The sequence below is a fragment of the Lathamus discolor genome, chromosome 3, assembly GCF_037157495.1.
Source record: "Lathamus discolor isolate bLatDis1 chromosome 3, bLatDis1.hap1, whole genome shotgun sequence".
In the NCBI taxonomy this organism is placed as follows: Eukaryota; Metazoa; Chordata; class Aves; order Psittaciformes; family Psittacidae; genus Lathamus; species Lathamus discolor.
In genome coordinates this window covers 37,757,635-37,776,841 of record NC_088886.1, presented here as the reverse complement: position 1 = coordinate 37,776,841, position 19,207 = coordinate 37,757,635, and the positions used below count along the sequence as shown (strand labels likewise).

General features: G+C 39.3%; 1 protein-coding gene across 1 annotated transcript in view; it reads right to left on the bottom strand.

The window, feature by feature from the left end:
* The window catches only part of KPNA4 (karyopherin subunit alpha 4), a 29,459-nt gene extending 10,592 nt beyond the window's left edge, over positions 1–18,867 (bottom strand). The window contains exons 1-10 of the mRNA XM_065674676.1: positions 18,523–18,867; positions 9,975–10,019; positions 9,032–9,121; positions 8,911–8,940; positions 8,780–8,832; positions 6,044–6,139; positions 5,819–5,904; positions 2,474–2,560; positions 1,408–1,577; positions 1,269–1,313 (exon numbers count right to left, since the gene is read on the bottom strand). Coding sequence (XP_065530748.1) covers positions 1,269–1,313; positions 1,408–1,577; positions 2,474–2,560; positions 5,819–5,904; positions 6,044–6,139; positions 8,780–8,832; positions 8,911–8,940; positions 9,032–9,121; positions 9,975–10,019; positions 18,523–18,591 — 771 coding nt within the window. The 5' untranslated portion in view covers positions 18,592–18,867. The remainder of the gene's footprint in view (positions 1–1,268; positions 1,314–1,407; positions 1,578–2,473; positions 2,561–5,818; positions 5,905–6,043; positions 6,140–8,779; positions 8,833–8,910; positions 8,941–9,031; positions 9,122–9,974; positions 10,020–18,522) is intronic.
* Between the last annotated feature and the right edge of the window lie 340 nt (positions 18,868–19,207).

Below are 19,207 nucleotides of genomic sequence, written 5' to 3'. Positions count from 1 at the left end.
GTGAAGCCAGAATTGATGCTATACAGCAAAACCCCACCTTGTTTTACATACTTCATACATTCCGCTCTACAGAAATCCTAAATGCAACTGCTGTTCAACCTATTGCAGCCCCAAAGAATACACAGAGGAAAAAAAAGCAACAGCTAAGCAACAGCTAAATTGCTAACTGCAGCTTAAATTCTGAAGGATATAATGAAAGCAATTCAATTATATCTGCTGTTTTCATGAAATACTGTTAGACACCATGAGATATGAAAGACACCCCCGGAAGGAAGTAAAGCCCTAGCAAATATTAAACTATGGGCATACTCTCAAACGAAGTAAGAGTGCCAAACAAGCCGTACATCTTACAGCATCAAGTTAATTTCTTCTTCCACCACAAAACTTAAGGCTTTGAATATTTTTTAACATCGTGCAGCAGAAATTACAATGAATTTCCTATGCGCGCACATGTGTGTATTCACACACAGAAAAGCCAATTTCCCTAGCAGTAAATCTGAACATTTCAAGTGACAGCTTACACAAAAACTGAGCGTTATTTCAGCTGACAACTCGACTGATTCAGAAATACAGCCATTTCAAGAAATTCAAGTAAGATTAACCTCGCCTACCTGTATACAAGCAATTAAATAGTATAATTACTAACTAGTCAAACTTTAATTATTGTATTTAAACTTTGGTAAAGCATTGTTGCCATTAACTTTGACAACCGAGCTACAACTTCACTAGGAAGCAAGCAATCTTCAAAAATTCTGGCTTATGTTTAGGCAGAACACTGACATATTTCATAATTTCAGTAGTTTGACTCATTTACTTCACTGTTAAAATAACCAGTGTTCACATTTAACAACTGTGAAGTTACATCTAAAGCTAATGTTTTATATATGCAGCAGACACTAATTGTTCTCTCATTTACACCATCATTACATCAAACTTCAGTGCTAGGCAAAAAAAAAAAAACAACCCTATATTTATCTGTAAATGAACTGTTCACAGGAATACAACTGAAACTGTATTTTAAGTGCAGGGAAAGTACATGCAAATAAGCACTTGCAAAGACACAGAGAAATACCAGGCAAAAATCATAATGATTCATAAAAATAAGCAGTTAAAAGATACCAAAGTAAGTTTGCTATAATGTCAGAGATCATCACTGATTTTTTATATTTTTTTTCCTAAGGAAAAAAGTTCATTATGGCAAGCTTCATACTTCAGTTAAAAAAAAATTACATGAGAGCACAAAACTGGCTCTAAGTGGCATTACTTACATTTACATCTGTGTGGTGAATTAAAACACAGAGTGCTGGAAGGATCTAAGGAGGGAAAGAAGCATCTGACAGTTATTTTTAAGGCAGACAATTACTCAACTTCAGTTTAGTTACACTGAACAGTGAGTAATTCAGTCACCTCCTGAATAGTTTCCATTGGTGGAGGAGGATCTTTGTGGCGGCACAGGTTGACCATGACCCAGGTAACATTTCTTAAGAAAGTTATAGGAATAGATGGGCTGATGAAGGACAGCAGTGGTTTCACTACTCCAAGACTAATAACGTAATCTCTACACTGGGGTCCATCACCTGTTTGAGACACCAAAGAACTATGAATACACAGATCATCCCACAGCATTCTCAAAAAGTCCGACTTAGTTATGTAACATGCATACAAAGTTAAAGAGTATGGGCCCTGGAAAGATATAGACACACACATGTCTATATAGATACCTCTATGATAAAGACACCTGCATAAAGCTTTAGTAGGATCTGTGGCTGCCTGCCCAATTGCCTCATTCTGAACTACTCAGAATGAGGTAAATTTATTATTTATAACAGGCTAAGATGGTGGTAGGCAAGGGATAAGGGGTGGCAGTCCTGATAGTAACTAGCTTGATAGTCCTCATTATAAACCCTGTGATCTTCCAACATTAAAACATCCTAAGATCTAGCTGAAAATGGATACTGTCTTCCTCATATCTGAATATGCTTTTGTCACTGTCCAGTTATCACTACAGTTGCCTTGAGAGCAGCATCTGACTTGTACTGAATATGTTACCACTAACAGCTTCAGGCAGTTACCCTACTGTGGATTTTGCTGGTCTGCTTCTTAAGGGCTAGGCATTTCTAAAAATACCAGACTGTAGAAGTCTCAGGATATCAGAACCAGTATTAGCTCTCCAGCACTGCAAGCACAGTCAGGGCTGTAAACCACAAAGCTAAGACTTGCAGGACAGGAGGAAAAATCAAGTGAAAAATAAAATGATCACAACTTATGTAGAATTTAAACACAACATACACTCAGGCAAAATTTCAGAACTTGGATACACAACAGAGAAAACAGCAATAAGCAGGTAACTGCCACTCTAACAGCTGCCTTTTTTCTCATAGTTGAGCATCTAAGCTCTAACACACAAAATCCTACCTAGTTTAGTCTTAGTTCACCAAAAGGAACTTTTTTTAGTGGGAGGAGTCACACAAACCTATGATATTTCCTAAAGCCCACACAGCTTGTTCACAAACATTTTGATGCGGTGAATGGAGCAGTCTCAGAAAAAGTGGCACAGCATCTGAAAGACAGAAAAAAAATCCATGCAGTTGTTAAAAAATACACCTCTCTTAAAAGACAAAAGAGTTCACATAATTAGCTCTTCAAAGAAATGAGAAATTTACCTTCCTATTAAATACCAAAGACTTCTCAGATGATACCGAAATAAAACACATCATAACAGTTCCTCCTTTACTGCTCTCTTACAGAGTCCATCCACACTTCAAAATATTATGAAAGCATCTCTTAAAGTAACCTGACATTTGTTTACAGTCTCAAGTCTACTGAAGCTTGTCAGGACTCAAAATTTAGTTATATTTATTAATTACTGAATTCAGAAATTCCATGCTTAGTTATCAATCAGAACCAACTGCAAAGTAGTAACCATTTAAGACCAACCTCACCCATTCAATTTGACTGAGTTGGTAGGTCTACATCTACATTATTGACTGGTAAGGTATAAGAGGACAGGACAGGGATTTAAATTTGTTTCAATATCTCCAGTTTACAGTACCCGATATCCCCACATCACACGTTTACTACGAGTGAAGTATGTGCCAGTTGCTAGTCTGAGCACATGCAGAAACTGAAACACTGAGGGATCTGCTGTATACACTGTCAGCACAGAGCTCCAGGGAATGCTTCACCAATCAACATCACCCGCAGTTCTACCAACAGGAAGCTTCGCTGATGGAGCACACAGAAGCAGACACATGGTAAACTGCCCGAGAGGCAGTCCTACTGCCCATAAGGATGCACTACTAAGTGCCACGTCAGTGTGTACTTCTCCCTAGTATTTCCAATTCTGCATTCACTATCTTTTGATAACCATTATGAAGCTATGTGTACAGCAACAGCAGCTGTTCCCACAAATCTAGTCATCTTGGCCTCCTGAATGCCAATACAGATGCACTCCTCAATGTGAAATCTACTTTTATATCACGGAGTTCTGACTCTACTCAATCTGAAATTTATTATCTAAGAGATTTCAAATACTTAGATATTTCAAATTAGTATTTCAAATTAGTAGTAGTTTCAAATACTACTATGTGGCAAAAAAAACAGAAACCACCAAACAGGACAACTGACAGAGCAGAACAAAAACGATTCAAAATACAACACGCAATTCTGCAGTTGTTACCAAGGCAGCTATTTTTCTACCCTCTGTTGGTGTCAGACAGAACGCTCCCAATATTGAGAACTAAAGCTAACCAATGTTTGAAACATATTCTACATGCAACACATTTAGATAACTGATCCTTATTTTTTGCAGCCCCAGCACTGAGGTGCTTGCTTACATGATTTGGTAACAACAGCTTAGGCTGCAAAAAGCATTCCTTCACTTTGTATCACATATTTCATAAGAGGTTGGTATTTTTAGTTAGTCTGCTGTAATCTCTTGATATTTCTCTAGCAAAAATGATTTACATTGAAGAAAAATCTCTCTCTTCTACTGAAATATATCATTAAAAGAAAGAAACCATACTTTCATATGTTATAGCTATTAAATTAGCTAATACAGTGCATAAATGCAGACCTAGCTAAGTCAGAGATCATCACCAAAATAAACCATTGCTGTATCTGGCACTCATCTTCAATCCATTTATGAAAGCTAGGTTTAAACAAAAAGTATTCTAGATCAGAGGTGTGGAACAGATTATACAGTTATTAGATTTCCAAAAGAAAACTTGGGATGCAACAGGGAAAAGAAGAGGAGGACGGGAAGAGGGAACATTAGAATTATTAGCAAAGATACATGCTAAAACCAAAGCTTTATCAAAGTTAACAGGTTCTTAACACTGAGAGGTTGCAAAACCAAAGAACAACTGATCTTGTAACCAATGCAGTAATAAATCATACATTCTATTAAAACAACAACAACAACAAAAACCTTTAACCTCAAGTCACCTGCCTTAAATTCCTTCACATCCATTGTAGAGAATTCAGCATTTTTTCCAGTTAAAGATTTTGAAACACACCTGGTCATTTAACAGAGAAAATGGTGCTAAAAACTTTCTTGTGAAGACATATCTTTTTCTAAATGTAAAGTTTGTGAGAAGCTTGTAAGTGCTTAGCACTAACAACAACAAAAACACATTATTTTTGATCACTGAAGTGGGGGAAAAAAAAATATCAGTCTTGGAATATATGTAACAAATACTGATGTTCCAACACAAACACCAGCACACCTCTTAGAAACTGTACTTACTACATGGAATAAAAGTTCCAAGCAGTTCTAAAAAGAAGTCAATATACGAACGTCGGGGGCAAGGGGGGGAAATCACACACAAAAGACCAAGCATAATTCTGTGTCTTTTAGTTGTTGAAAGCACAATATGTTTAATGGTACTGGCAGCATGCACTGCAATACAATAGCAATTCTAACCATTAAAACTTTAAAGCTACTGGTATCTCACGTAATGTACACTTTGTGGATTCCCCCCATCCCTTAAATTTTAGGCAAAAACTTAGTTTACTGTACTCTTGACTCTTCCATGGGTCTCAGGAAGCTCTGCTGTTTTATTCATTCAATTCAGAAAGCCTGCAGACACTTCTACTTAGTTCAGCTTTACCAACAGAAGTACTACTTAGACTTACGTCATGTTTAGATACAGAAGAAAATTTGCTTTGCTTGGCAAGTTGGATTTCAAGTACAACAACCATTCCTCTCCATGCTCCATATTCCAAAAAAATCTATGAAGGACAGCGTGTTTTCTCCAACTTGATACTGGGTAAGGTCAGAGGAATAAGGCACCCTCTGGCCTTGGTCCACATCTTTTCCTCCCTCTTCACAGTAAGATAGGAAATAGCTCCATAGGAGGGGTTTTTTTGTTTGGTTTTGTTTCACACTTTCTGTTGGGTTTGTTTTAAGTTTGAAAACTGGAAACCAGCAGACATCAACTCTGCAAAAATAGTGTGAGTTTCCAGAATACATTACTCACCATCAGGAAACCCAACAAAATTTAAAATCTGAGAAAATGAAGAACAAAAGCAGGTGTGTGCTTCAACTGATGCTGCTTGCCAGAGAAGAGGTAGAACATCTGGCAGGAGACTTCATGGGCAGGTCCTTCAGCGACGTGCCTGTGATTGACAACTCAGTTTCAACCATCCTGGCTATCGCATGAAAGGACCAACCCTAACATGTGGATTGGTGAACATGCTTGAGATAGAGAAGAACAGGCATGTGGATGTGCTCTACACTATCATTCAGATGATTTTTCTTATTTCTGTGGAAACTACAGTGCGTGCTTTATCAATGATCAAATACTGTTGTACTTACTAGATTGAACTACAGCCTGTGTTTGTTCAGAGGTTCCAGAGGCAATGTTTGTCAAAGCCCAGGCAGCTTCAAACTGTAAAGAAGGACTGCAAAGCAAGGGGGGGAAAAAAAAAAAAAAGAATAAAAATTGTAACATGAGTTTTCAAACCAGACGCCAGAGGCACACTGCTAAATACCAAGAATTCTTGCAGTAATTAAAGAATTTTAAGTTTTAGAAATACTCACTTGTCATCTCTTTCAAGACAATGAACTAAAATAGGTAATATTCCTGATTTTATTAGATCGTCAATTGGTGGATTGCGATCACTGGAAAGCAGCTTCCTGTTCAAGAGAAGGAGAAAATACAAAACTTAAATAACACAACGAGAAATCGTGAAAGGATCTCTGGAGGTTTAGTCCTAACTCGCACTCCAAGTGGAACTATTGCTGCCATGAGATCAGGTCAGTAATGGCTTCCTGTAGAGTTTTGGAAATCTCTAAGCACGGAGATCCAACAACCTCTCCAGACAAAATGTTGCAGTGCTGCACTATATTCTGCACTGGGAAGTTTTTGCCCAGTGTGTGTCTCATACTCTTAAAGATGAAGCAGGATTTGTTTTCTCCACTTTGAGTGAAAACAGTTAATCCCCAAAATCTGAATTACTGAACTCTCAAAAAAACTGAAGCCATTACACGCATTGCCCATTTTGGTCACCATGTTTTCTGACTGCTTTTGAAGATGTATTACCAGGCAGTAAAATAAAAATCACCAGAGTTATTATTCACAGTTACACCCTCCTACAGCCTCCACCCAACAAGGGAGATAAACAGATCCTGGCTGCTTTGATGGGAAAGGCAGAAACTTGTTTCTTCTTTACTAAGGATATAATTTCAGAGAGCAAAGATTCATAAAGTACTACTGTAAAGAACAGAAGTGTACACATTTGTTTCTATTTTTAAACCCTCTAGCTTCACCTTTCTGCAGCAAAGGAATTAAGGAAAAAGAAGGAAGCTTCTTGGAGAAGATAACTTGGGCTGTTGCACGAAATTTTTACTAGCAGTAGGAACAGAGATTGTATATAGTCATCTCTTCATATATCAGCTGATTCACAAACACATGAAAGGCATGACAAAACACAGTAACTAGAAATCAGCTTTCCATTGCTGCTTTATCCTGAAAGATCAGTGGTGTGTTAAAGGGGAAAGAGAATTGGAGATAAGAAAAGCCAGAACAGCAAAACAAAATACCTTGGAAAACTAAGCAATCACAATAGGGAAGACCTGAACACAGATTATGTGAAAACTTTTGTAATAATCAGATGCACATTTTCAACTTCTAAATAAGGTAAAGGAGATTCCTTTTATAAGTGAAGACAATTTACATCTACAAGCTTATAAAAATTAAGGAACACAAGTGTCCTTAGAGAGTCTTAACACTGATTTTTGTCCAGTGACAAAATCATAGTACAGTCTATTCACAATCAACTGCTCAACCAGGTAGAGAACTCTACTACCAGAATTAAATAAAACTTCAGGTTTGGGGAGGTGGGTCGGACAGTGGTGTTTGTTTAGTCTGGATTTTGCTTTTTCTTAAACACTTCTAATCAGTTTTCTGTTGCTTGTATTCTAACTGTGTGTTTTAGGGTTACTCAGGTAAGGTTCTCCTTTCCTGTTCCAGCTTCAGACCAAAGGATGGTACAGATCCAATCAAGACAGAGTAGCATTTGTTTTCAGCTCTAAAATATACTTTAATGCCTTTCTAACAATGTAAACTGCACTGTTTTAATTTTAAAATAGTTTTAAATTAAAAAAAAAAAAAACAAAAAACCAAGCAACTACTTACAATAGGAAGAAATCCACACAAACATTTCCATCTCATTTTAAGTCAGGCTCAATTCAGTGTTCTTCAGTCTAATCTGGTTTAGAGCAGTTGCAGTAAATAGGATGTTCTACATGATACTACCCTGAGCTGATCAGACTTTTTAGTGAAGGCAAGCTACCCAATGGAAATGGGCACAGAAACTGGTCTTTCCCCTACCAGTTTTAAACACATTAACTCTCAAAAGTCAAAGTAACTCCAAAGTCACCCAACTTCTCTACAATCTGGAAATCTTCCCTTGCACATGAATGAACCCTCTTGACCACAGATGATAAACAAATGCAAAGTTGTAGCTTTCTGCTATAAAGCAGATTTCTACTACAACCACTAGTTCAGGAACAGCAGTTAAATACTGGATTTATGGAAGCAAAGCTCCTAAGAGTATTTTAAGATCTCTGACGGAATACATACAACTGCACAGAATTCCTCTTAAATCAGAAAGTGGCTTTAGAGGCCTGATCTGTGGTAAAACTAGAAAAAGGATTATGCCAATTCTTGTGTTGTGTTTAAAGCTAAAGACTTTATAGTCCTCCTGACTGTCTATTTTACTCTACTTGAGAGACCAATCAAATACTGCACTAAAATCTTACCATAATGAAAATCCTGACTACTTCAAAGACTTCAGAATTTTGATTTTTCTTGTAAAGTTCTATTTATTATTTATTATATTTATTATCTATTATCTATTATTATATTTATTATCTATTATCTATTATTATATTTATTATCTATTATCTATTATATATTATAATATATATTATCTATTATAATATATATATCTATTATCTATTATTATCTATATATTTATTATCTATTATATTTATTATCTATTATTTATTATATTTATTATCTATTTATTATTTATTATAAATTTTATTATTTAAAAAAACCCAAACAAAACCAGAAAAGAAACCCAAAAAACTCTCAAAATAACACAAAACAGACCCACAAAAAAAATCCAAAACCCAAAAAACCAAACCAAAACCCAAACTAACAAACAGTTAAGGACACACTTGTTCTAGTTTAACTAGAACACATTTCTGAATTTAAGAGCATGAGAAAATAAGAATGAAACCAATGTATCTGGGAATAAGTGTTCTTACCTTGCAGCCTGCACAGCACTCAACTGTATACCCTGGTTGTCACTCGAAGCATTCTAAAATAAGAGAATTTAGACTTTTCATATATTTGTCACTACAACACAAAGAATATTCAAACAAATTATTTTTTTTACCTGTACTATTGCCTCCAAAGAAGTGTTTTGCTAGAAAACAGAGACAAAGGCAGTTAGAAATTTAAAATGCCTTTTAAGTATGTAAAACGAGGATATGCTTTAGAGTTAAATGAATTCTTACCACTCTAAAGTCACCATCGATATCAGAATCTTCACAAATATCTTCATGAGGAACATTTCTCTTCTTTAGAAGATGCTCATCTCTTTTGTTCTTAAAGAGAAAAATTACTTAATACCTTTAAAACTTTGATTTAGGGGGTGTGGGGCATGTTAAGAAGGCAACAGAAGCTTCTGTTTTAAACAATAATCAAACATGCTTTCATTGGCACTGACAAAATTTCCAAAGGTATTTCCAAAATTTCGAGAGGCAGGAAAGGACTGCTCGGAGAAGCACATTTTGGAAATCACTTCTTCGCAGAAAAATCCTTCACTCAACTTCATGTACAACAGTAGCTACTTTTGCTGGAAATTTCATGTGCACACATCAGTCCACACTGACAAGGCAATTCCGAGGGGCCAGTTTTCTGTTCATCCCAGAAGTAGAACAGAACTAGTTATGATGACTTCTAGGTTTTCAACAATTCTAGGCAGTGCTCCCTTCACACATTCACTCTTCCACTCCTACTTGTGTATTGAACTGTTTTGGGAAAGCAAACAGCTTTCTGTTTACAGATTAGTTAGAACACCCAGTTTTCAAAAGAAAAGACATAACTGTTTTTTTAAGCTTTTAGAATTAAAAGCTAGCTGGGAAGCAAGCATTATTCTCTTCAATAGATTACAAATAAAATCCCAGAATTCTAGAAGAAAAATTATGGAATTTCTAGTACAAGGTATGGTAACATCAGAACTTCCTTCTAAACCAAAGTACCTTTGCAGAATTAGTAAAGACAAATAGACAGTTTAACAACGGTATTAGTGGTGGACTCCTGAAAGAACACACAACAGTTGGGTTAGGGGTTTTTTGGGCTGTTTTTTTTTTAGCCTGTATCAAAACCTCATGAATTCTACCGAAATGTGAACACAGCTAAATGCCTTTTGGCAAGACTAATGCTAAGTTATCTCACCTTTCTCAACTCCACAACAACTTCATTTCTTTGCCTCCTCATAGTCTGAAAAAGAATCAAAATCAAAATGCATTATGTTCCAAGTCCAGACCAAGTAATTACAAAAGTTCCTGAACTTTAAACAGCACGCATACACACAGGATTTGTCATTATGTAAGGAAAAAACCATCAGGAAATGGAAGTGCGGGGGTTTTGGTGGGGTTTTTTGGGGTTTGTTTTTTTTTAGCTATGAAATAGCATCTCCTAGATCTTCATACTGAAGAAAAAAGGGTATGCAGGATCAGCAATAAACAACCTGACAAGAAAACCCCCTGCATTGTAAGAGCAATTTTTATTTTCTCTACAGCTCTCATTGAGAGAATTCACTTAAAAAAAGTCAACTGCAAAGATACTTAAATTGGTTTACTACTGCTTGTGTTACTACTATGCAAAGTGAAAATAGAGGGGAAAAAAAGTGGTTTTATTTTAGACTTTGAACTTTAGAATGAGTAAGAACAGCAACATTAAAAACAATTGCATTTTTATTGTGACTTAACCATTCATAAGCCTAGAGAAAGCTTGAAATACCAGAACATAAGGGACTGCATTAACACAGAATACAAAGAAAAGGAACAGCTAAGAGACCTTCTGAACAGCAATAAGAAGCAGTTCTGAAAATAACGATTGAAAGCCAGACTTTCAGAAATGTAATTGTTTTGATGGAAAATAATGTTTACTTCCTCAGAAAAATATCCCAGTTCCGAGCAAGGCAGTTTACCTTCTCAAATGAAGGAACTCCAAGAAAAGGAACAGAGCAGGAAAGGATGCAGGTGGAAAAGAAATGATGGTTCCCTACTCCTTTGGGGTAGAATTTTCATAACTTGAGGACTAAAATGCAGTTCATCACAAGGAAAACAGGCACAGGAAGGAAAAAGCTCAACAGCCCCACATCACAATAGCTTCCCATATCTAAAAGGCAAAGTATACAAGCATACCAATGCAGCTGAGGCACCTGGGATGACTAGATAAGAGTTATAATAAGCAAGTGCAAACCATCCCACACTGAAAAGCACCAAATCAAGTTTCCAGGAAATACGTGCATCTTTAAAGAACGTTGATTCAATTGGCCAATCAAAATCAGAATTAATAGCTGAGTCTAAAGCAGCTTATATTCATGGCTTTTTCAGTTTTAAACCTAAAAAGTCAGTCACCTCTGCTACATGGCAGTGAACAGCTGACACTGAACACTACTTGTATGCAGGTTAAGTTTTATTCCAGTGCTATGGTGTTACTCCCCACAGCTGGGTAAACTTCTTAAGTATTTCTTGAATTCTTCACATGACAGCAAGAATCTCAAAAGGTATAACCTCTAAAGAGGAAAAACTATACTTCACTAATAATCTTAACATTTTTCTAGTCCAATATGTATTCTCCTAATTAATCTAATACTGGTCTTATAAATACATAAATAACATTTTAACGGTCTTTAACAACTCCATCTCAAATTTCTGTATCAGCAAAAACCAGAAAAGTTTCTCCAGCAGTTATCTTCCTACACATGCATACAGTTACAGACTACTGGCATCATCACCTGGCAGCCCATGCTTCAGCTTTCCATAGCACACACCACTTCAATGCATTACAGGTTGCCAACAATAGGATGGGGGGTAGCAACCATACAACAGGATAGCACAGCCTATGATTCAGCTGCAAAGACACATATCCCACCTGAGTAATGAACAGCAGCTGAAGAAAAGAGCTAAAGGCAAGCAGCACTACATAGCCGTTCATCTGTGCTCCAAGTGCTGCTGCCTTTCTGGAGAAGCTGGTACACTAATGGATATCACCCACCACTTTGAGGCTTTGGAAAGATGTTGCAACTTTACAGCTGACTCATCTACTGCAGGCTCTTGCTCTCAGCCTATAACGCAGTGCTCAAAGTAGTTTCTCCAAAGTCTACTGCTCTGGCATATTCAAGAAGAAAATAGAAAGACAAAAATCTCTGATAATAAGAGTGCAGAATTGTACCAAGCCATTGCTGATCTCACTAGACTGTTAATTCGTGCCTTCCCAATTTACAAGTGCTACTGCAACCTAACAAAATAAGCACACCTACTGAAAAGCTGTACTGCAAGAAGGATTCTTCTTGCCAGACCTGAATCTTGACATTACTGGTCACAGAAAACCTGCTGCTGACCAACACCCAATGTACATTTCAAGGGAGTAGAAGACCGAATTACTAGGACACCAACTGTAAGACATTAAGCTGTAAGGATATGAAAAAGTAATAGCTGCAATTACTAGTGAGCCCAAAAGGAAATATATCCCAACTCAGGTGGTAACGCACCTTCATGACAAGTAAACACACATATGTATGTAATAGAGATATAGGGACAAGTGAGTGGGCCCAAAACAAATCCTCCCAAAAAAAGAAAAAAAAGCCTGGGACATTTCATTTAGAAGTTTCTTTACTTGAAAAATCATAAATGCAGTTAATCAGACTTCTAAAAAAATCCTGGAACTATCAATACTTTGCTGGAACAAGAAGAGTGTTCTCCCTCCAGACATAAGCTGACAGGTCTTCGGTTTTAATTCCTCCCTGCTTCTTAAAGAGGACCTGCATAACCTGGACTCACAAATGCCCTCACATGAAAGACAAGCTACTAGTGAAGTCACTCAAGAACAATTTACCAAAATAAGGCTCCAATAAAATAACTTTCTGTGTAAACAGTAGTTTGTTGACAAACTAGTTATTACTGGTCAACTTGTCACTGCTCTTCCTCCTAGGAAGAAAAAGCACACAACAAATACGAACTGAAGTTAGCTCACAGCACCATCACCTCAGCCTAGAAATGGAACAGATAGGTTGGTCAACTTGTGTGGCCTTCTGGAAAAAAAAGCTCAAATGGCAGAAAATCAGGTATAATGGTTCTTTGGCAAGTGGCATTGTCAAGCTAGATTCTCCCTTTCATTCTGTGTAAGATCTGCCTTGATGGACTTCCCCGATTCAGTTCAGTCTGCACTAACACAACTATGAGTAGGAAAGCAGCCTCAAAAGTTTAAGAAACAAGATTCAGAATGGTCCTTGTAAAGTGCTCCAATTTAAGCATACTCATCACTTCAGTATGAATTCATGTGGCTCTTTCAGTCACTGGATCCTGTTCTTCATTTGCTCCATCAAAAAGCAAATGATCAAATCTATTTCTGTCAGCCTATGATTGTTACCCCTCCATCTTCCTTTTTTTAATTATATTTAGCTGAAGTTTTATCATAAGGGCTATTTTCTGACCATTAGTCATTACTGAACCCTTCAGTTTATCGTTAAAATCTTGTGTTAGCTGATGCCTGCAGAATCCTGATACATTCTAGTGCTCTTAACAAGAATTCCAGAAAACAGAGCAAATGTTCTACACTCCACACTCAGGAACAGCTCCGATCTATTAGCCCTTTCTAAGTACAAAAGCCTGGAGCTCATCTAAGGTATCCTGACCCCTCTTCCACTTCTTCATCTGAATCACTGCTTCTCGGAAACTTGTACCCTTTTGCTATTATAAAATATTTCACTCAAGTAGCTCTATTTATGCACCTACAACAGGCAGGTCTGACAGCATTCCAATAATGGTAGAACTTTACCTATTCCTCTCATTCTAGCCAACAGTTTCCAAAGGCACATTGTTTCTGTTGTGGAACTCCAAAGGCAACAGTTACTTTAACTTCTGAGCCATCTTTCATTCCTAGAAAGTCACCACAACACCCCAGCACTAGTCTGCTCTACTAATCAAAACACAAACAAAATAAAAGCAACAAAAAGGAAGCAGGATGTATGTGTGGGAAATATGCCACTATTTATCTCCAAAACCTTTTGTGAACTGGATGGCATTTTCAGTTATTTTCTTTTTAAAACACCACTTACTATGGCCCTGTGCACAAACTGCTTACCCACTAGAGCAGCTACTCAGAAAGCACCCAGTCTGTAGACCACAGCTGGAGAAGGCTAGTCTACACCTCATAGCATCCAGTGCAGGAACCACACCAATCACCAGGAATCTTTGTCTTGTCTTTCACAAGTGTAAAAGGCACCAAACTACTAAACAAGGAAAGAACCTTTCAGATACATTCAAGTTCATATTTGCATTTGCTAAAAATCCATAGTCTTCACATTTAATCAAGTGCTTTAGGCCCTCCTCTATCAACTGTTTCCCTCCTATACTACTCCTAGTTCATTTGTAACCTGAAGCAATTAAGTCTACTCTCAAGATCATTGATAAAAATGGCATGGCATTTTAAAGCCAACACAATCTCTACAAGATACCACTAGAAAACACATCTCAGCAACTATTCCCCCTTCAGAATTATAATGGGACTCTCCATCACACATAAATAAAAATCAATATGACACTCCATATGTTGTCATTCTGTTTTTTCCTGGAGAAGTTGTGCATGCCAACTAAAATGCCTTACACAAACAAACAAGTATGATTTTTAAATTATAAAATGTATGAGATTCACCACAGAATTACAAGTCAGCTTAAAGGAACCTATTTTTATCTAACTCAGTGAGTGAAATTCCTGCTTCCCTTCAGTTTCTCCAAATTTGAATCTTAAGTAAACTATTGTGTGGAATACAGAAAAGGCTGAAAAGCCTTAACTACCTGCAATATGCAGTATATCTTGTAACATTATCCTTCCTTCAACCCCCTGAAGCTTCCTTGGTGTTCTCAAATGTAGTTAATATTATAAGTCCAGTGAACCCTACTGGCAACTCTTAAAAATCTTGACACTGCTGGTCGTAAAACATCCAGATTCAAAGGCTGCTCCTAAATTAGTTTTCAAGTACTCTGCATTACAATATTATCATCATTTGACATCATGCGTCTCTCAATTACAGAGCAGAAATACCAATCTGACACTTCTCCTGTGCTGACACTCTTAAAGCAATTCTTAATCTCTCACCCAGCAACACAGTCAAGTCAGGGAAGAAAAGGCCAGCAGAAAAGCATAGATTGTTCCAGCAGTTGCACAGAAATAAAATAAATGAAACACTGTTTTATTTGTTTTTAAATGAAACCAAAGAGCCTAAACATCAGTCAAATTTGAATGCTGCAGCAGGTGAGATCTTATCACCTGGTAAGACAAAAAGAAGAGAACAAAAAACCCAACCCAAACCCTCTTTGAAGTTTTCAAGAACTCCCCAGAAGCTCAAGACCCCTAACATGCAGTAGCAAACAGCAATTACTCAAAATCAAACTGTTCATAAATTTATGTCTGTTGCAGACTCAATGAACAATTTGCACTTATGCTGGCCTTTGTATAGTAAAGACTGAGTATCTGATTCCAAGGTCTGTGGTACTACAATTAAAAGTGAAGATGGGAAAGAAAATTGGATATCATCACAACTATACCCACAGTAAACAGAAAACACAGCTTATCCTTTCTTATTCAAGGAAAGTCTAAGTAAAATCTATTCCTTATTGAAAACACATGAGGAGAACAGTTACCTTAACTAGCTTTGCTAGTAGATAGGCATTCGCATAATTCTGTGCAAGAGTCCAGATAAGCACTTAAGATTCTGGATGCAAAAAACCAACCAAACAAAAAAAAACAAACCATAACACCAACCAAAACCACCCAAGTGACCTCTTCTGCAAGGCTAGCTCCTATTTGTGCTGTTACAACACTATTTTCTCCCTCCATAGCTCTAACTCTTAAATCTAAGACCTTACAGACTGCTGTTAAGACAATCCACTACAGAGATACAACCTTAGTATTAGCTGCAAATTATTTCTCTCTCAGCACAAACTCTTTTGATATTAAAAAGCTTATTACACTATTTCTTTGAGCAGTGCTATAAGAAGAAAAAAAAAAAAGTATCTTTGTGGTCACAATGAATCCCTCTATTCCCAAAGCCACCACCAATCTGTCATCTTAGAACAACCTAGCAGCAATTGTTTACAACATAACATGTCCACACATGCATGTTTACCCAATACCCAAGCAGATGAGGGAATTCTGCTAAACATCTTATGTAAAATAGGTGTGTGGTTTGGTTCCCCCCACCACCAACCCTTTTTCAAAGCTCAAATTTCTATTTTCAGGAGCACATTGATATGGTCTGGAAAATGGAAGTTCAACTTTAACTCATTAAGTATCCAAAAGGCTAAACACACACTTAGCACATATATAACAACACGATGTGAAGATGTGTAGACAAGGACATGTGACAGCAACTGGCAGCAACATAACTTGTCAATAACTGATTTAGACAATATGGAATTGTACATGTACCATTTAAAAAAAATTCTTATTTGTGACATGACAACCCTTCACAGCCTCTGGAATATCTGTATTTGGGATTCACCAAAACTAGAGCGATTAGTTATATTCATCTGCTCATGGCAAACGAAGGTAAACTGTCATGGAAAAAAAAAAAACGATCACAGGTTTGTAAGAGAAACCAATAGCTAAATGTGTAATTTCAGCAGAGATAAAAAGGAGGAGAAGTGAAGGAGGGGGGAGGAGGGAAAGAGATAAAGATCAAATGTTGGCTTCCTATGTGAAGTAAATAGACATCTTTCTGGGCACAGAAACACAGGTGGTGTGAACTAACTGAATACTCATTAGCAACTGTTGCTACCACAGGATACTTGACTGTAAGTGGACATTACCAACATCCCTCACACTAACAAAAAATGTCATGTGTAAGCAGTTAATAAGCAAGAATGAAAGCCATAAGCCTGAGCTATTGTATGAAAAACAGCCATCCACAGTGGTTATTTTAGGTACCAAGCATATGTTCCAGGATTTGTTGGATAGATGTCAGCATCTAAAATTTAACATGGCCTAGCAGTGGGGTTTTTTCACTCTCTAGAAGGCCATTTAAGCTCATCAGCAAACTAAAAAAAAATACTGCAGAGATAACCTGCTTCCTGATACACATGCACGTGTTCTTTTTACTTGCACGTGTCCTCATTGCACTTTCTCTACTTTAGCTGACTTACCTTAAAACTCAGTACATAGGTACGAAAGGAGAGAACTCGGATGAATTCCAACCTGTATTTTCCCATTATTTTATTTTTTTACTATAATAGTATACACTTTACTGCACCTTCCTAAAAATGTCTCTTGTACAGCTGTCCATTCAATGGTAATGTAACAATTTAGATAAAACCAAATTAATATCTAAGACAAGTAGTTACAACAAAGCTAACCACCCTACTAGCAAACAGAGCAATCGCTGCACTGATTATTCCCACTTTCAACATTTTTGCCATCACCAAACTTTGGACATAACTGTGAAGAGTAAACTGTTTTATTAATATACTTGGACAAGTTAAAAATCCAGGTGTTACTGGCTTCTGAATTACCCAATGGGAAACTTAACAGATGTTTTAGAAATTACAGCAATGTAAATGCATCTTTTACTTTTGAGAAGGAAATACTGTAAAAATTTTGTCTTCATATGAAAGATTAGACTATTATGCTAATTATAGGGACCCATATTGAGAGTAATGAAAAACGGTATGAAAATGCCAAAGCCTATTTCTTGATCAGAACCCTATACCGACAATAGCCAGATACACACATTTCCAAAATCAGCACTCCCAACCAAGCATTTACAGGTGAGGACAGACACCTAATTTTTAAAACTGAATATTTACTAAGGAAACCCAAAGTTAACTATTTCTTCTGCTGCACTGGCAAAGCATCTTTACATCTCAAACAATGTGCGTAGCAATCCAGCCACTAAAAAGTTTAGAGGCTCTATGCTATAAGTCAAACTGTTTCCATGCTCAACTGAGCAGTAAAATAGTAATATTAGCCCTATATTTAAAAAAAGCTTTATTTTATATATAGAAAAAACTTCAGTGCGCTTTTATTAATAAAAATCTTCACTATAAAGAGTAGGCAATAATTAATTCGTTTATTCACTGGAGTACCTTACAAAGACACACAGCAGAACACCCAACTGGGCCCTAATCTCTGACTCAGTCTTTTAGGGGCCACTCAGCGCAAAGAGCGATTATTAAGAACTAGCAAGAAATTAAGGCAGAGCCATGCGAAACCACGACTGCTGTACTGGACGGCACAACACCGAGGCAACACCTCTCCCTACCAAGAGTGCTGGGCCGAGCTACGCTAAACGAGAGGCCTGAATGCGAGGCCGGTACCTGCCCGCGCCGCGGGGACCAGCCGCTCACATTAGCGGCCCCCCGCCCATCCCTGGGCGGCGGGGCCCGCGGACGCCTCGGGCGGCGCTGCGGGGCCGGGCGGCGCGGACCGAGCAGGCAACGGCAGCCGTTGCCCCTTCAGCCGCGGCCCTCCCGCCTCCACGCGGCGCCCAACAGCCCGGCCGCGCCCGGCCCCACGGCGCGGCCTTCCCTTCTTCTGTCTCCTTTCCCTCCCCGGGCACCGGGGAGCGGCTCTCCTGCCTCCCTGCGGGGCGGGCAGCTCAGGCCGCGGCCCCGCCGTGGGCCCCTCGCCGGCGGATTAGGAAAGACGCCACACGGCAGCGGCCCCCTCCCGCCGCCATGGCCGGCCGGCCCCTCCCGCGAGGCGCCGCGGCGGTTACCTCCAGGTCGCGGCCTTTGTTCTTGAAGTTCTTCAGCCGCTGGTTGTCCAGTTTCTCGTTGTCGGCCATGGCGGGGGGGCAGGGTGGGTGGGAAGGAGCACGGCTCCTCCGCCTCCTCCCGGGCCCGTGCCCCTACCCGAGCCCGCCGGAGCCCCCCTTCCCGGCGCCGCTGCGGCCGCCGAGCCCGCTTACGCCTCAGCACTCGTCCTGCCGCGTCACCGGCCCGGGAAGCCGAGGCGGGGAGGTGCCGCGGCCGGCCTGCTCGGGGCGGCGCTGCCCGCTGCGCCCGGCGGCCGAACGTGCCGGCAGCGAGGAACGGCGGGAGCGGGGGAGGGGAGGGGAAAGAGGGGCAGCCTCGCTCTGGGCCGGCCGGCCGCGCCCGCGGATTGGCTGCGGGACCCGAGCCCGGAGACCAATAGGAGAGAGGAGGCAGAGGGAGTGAGCTGCGCGAGGATGTGACGCGCGCGTGGTGACGGTCGCGCGGAGGGGGGAGGAGGGGCAGGGAGGCCGCGGGCCCTTGGAGGTGTTTCGGCAGGGCCGCTCCGCCGCCGCCATCTTGCGTGCCGGGGCCTCCCGGGCCGGGAGGAGGCGCGGCCGCGCCCTCACCGCCCAGCGGCGCCCGCTGCGTCTTCAGGCGAAAGCCGAGAGCGGCTGATCCTCCGCCGCGCTCCTCTGTGCGTTCGCC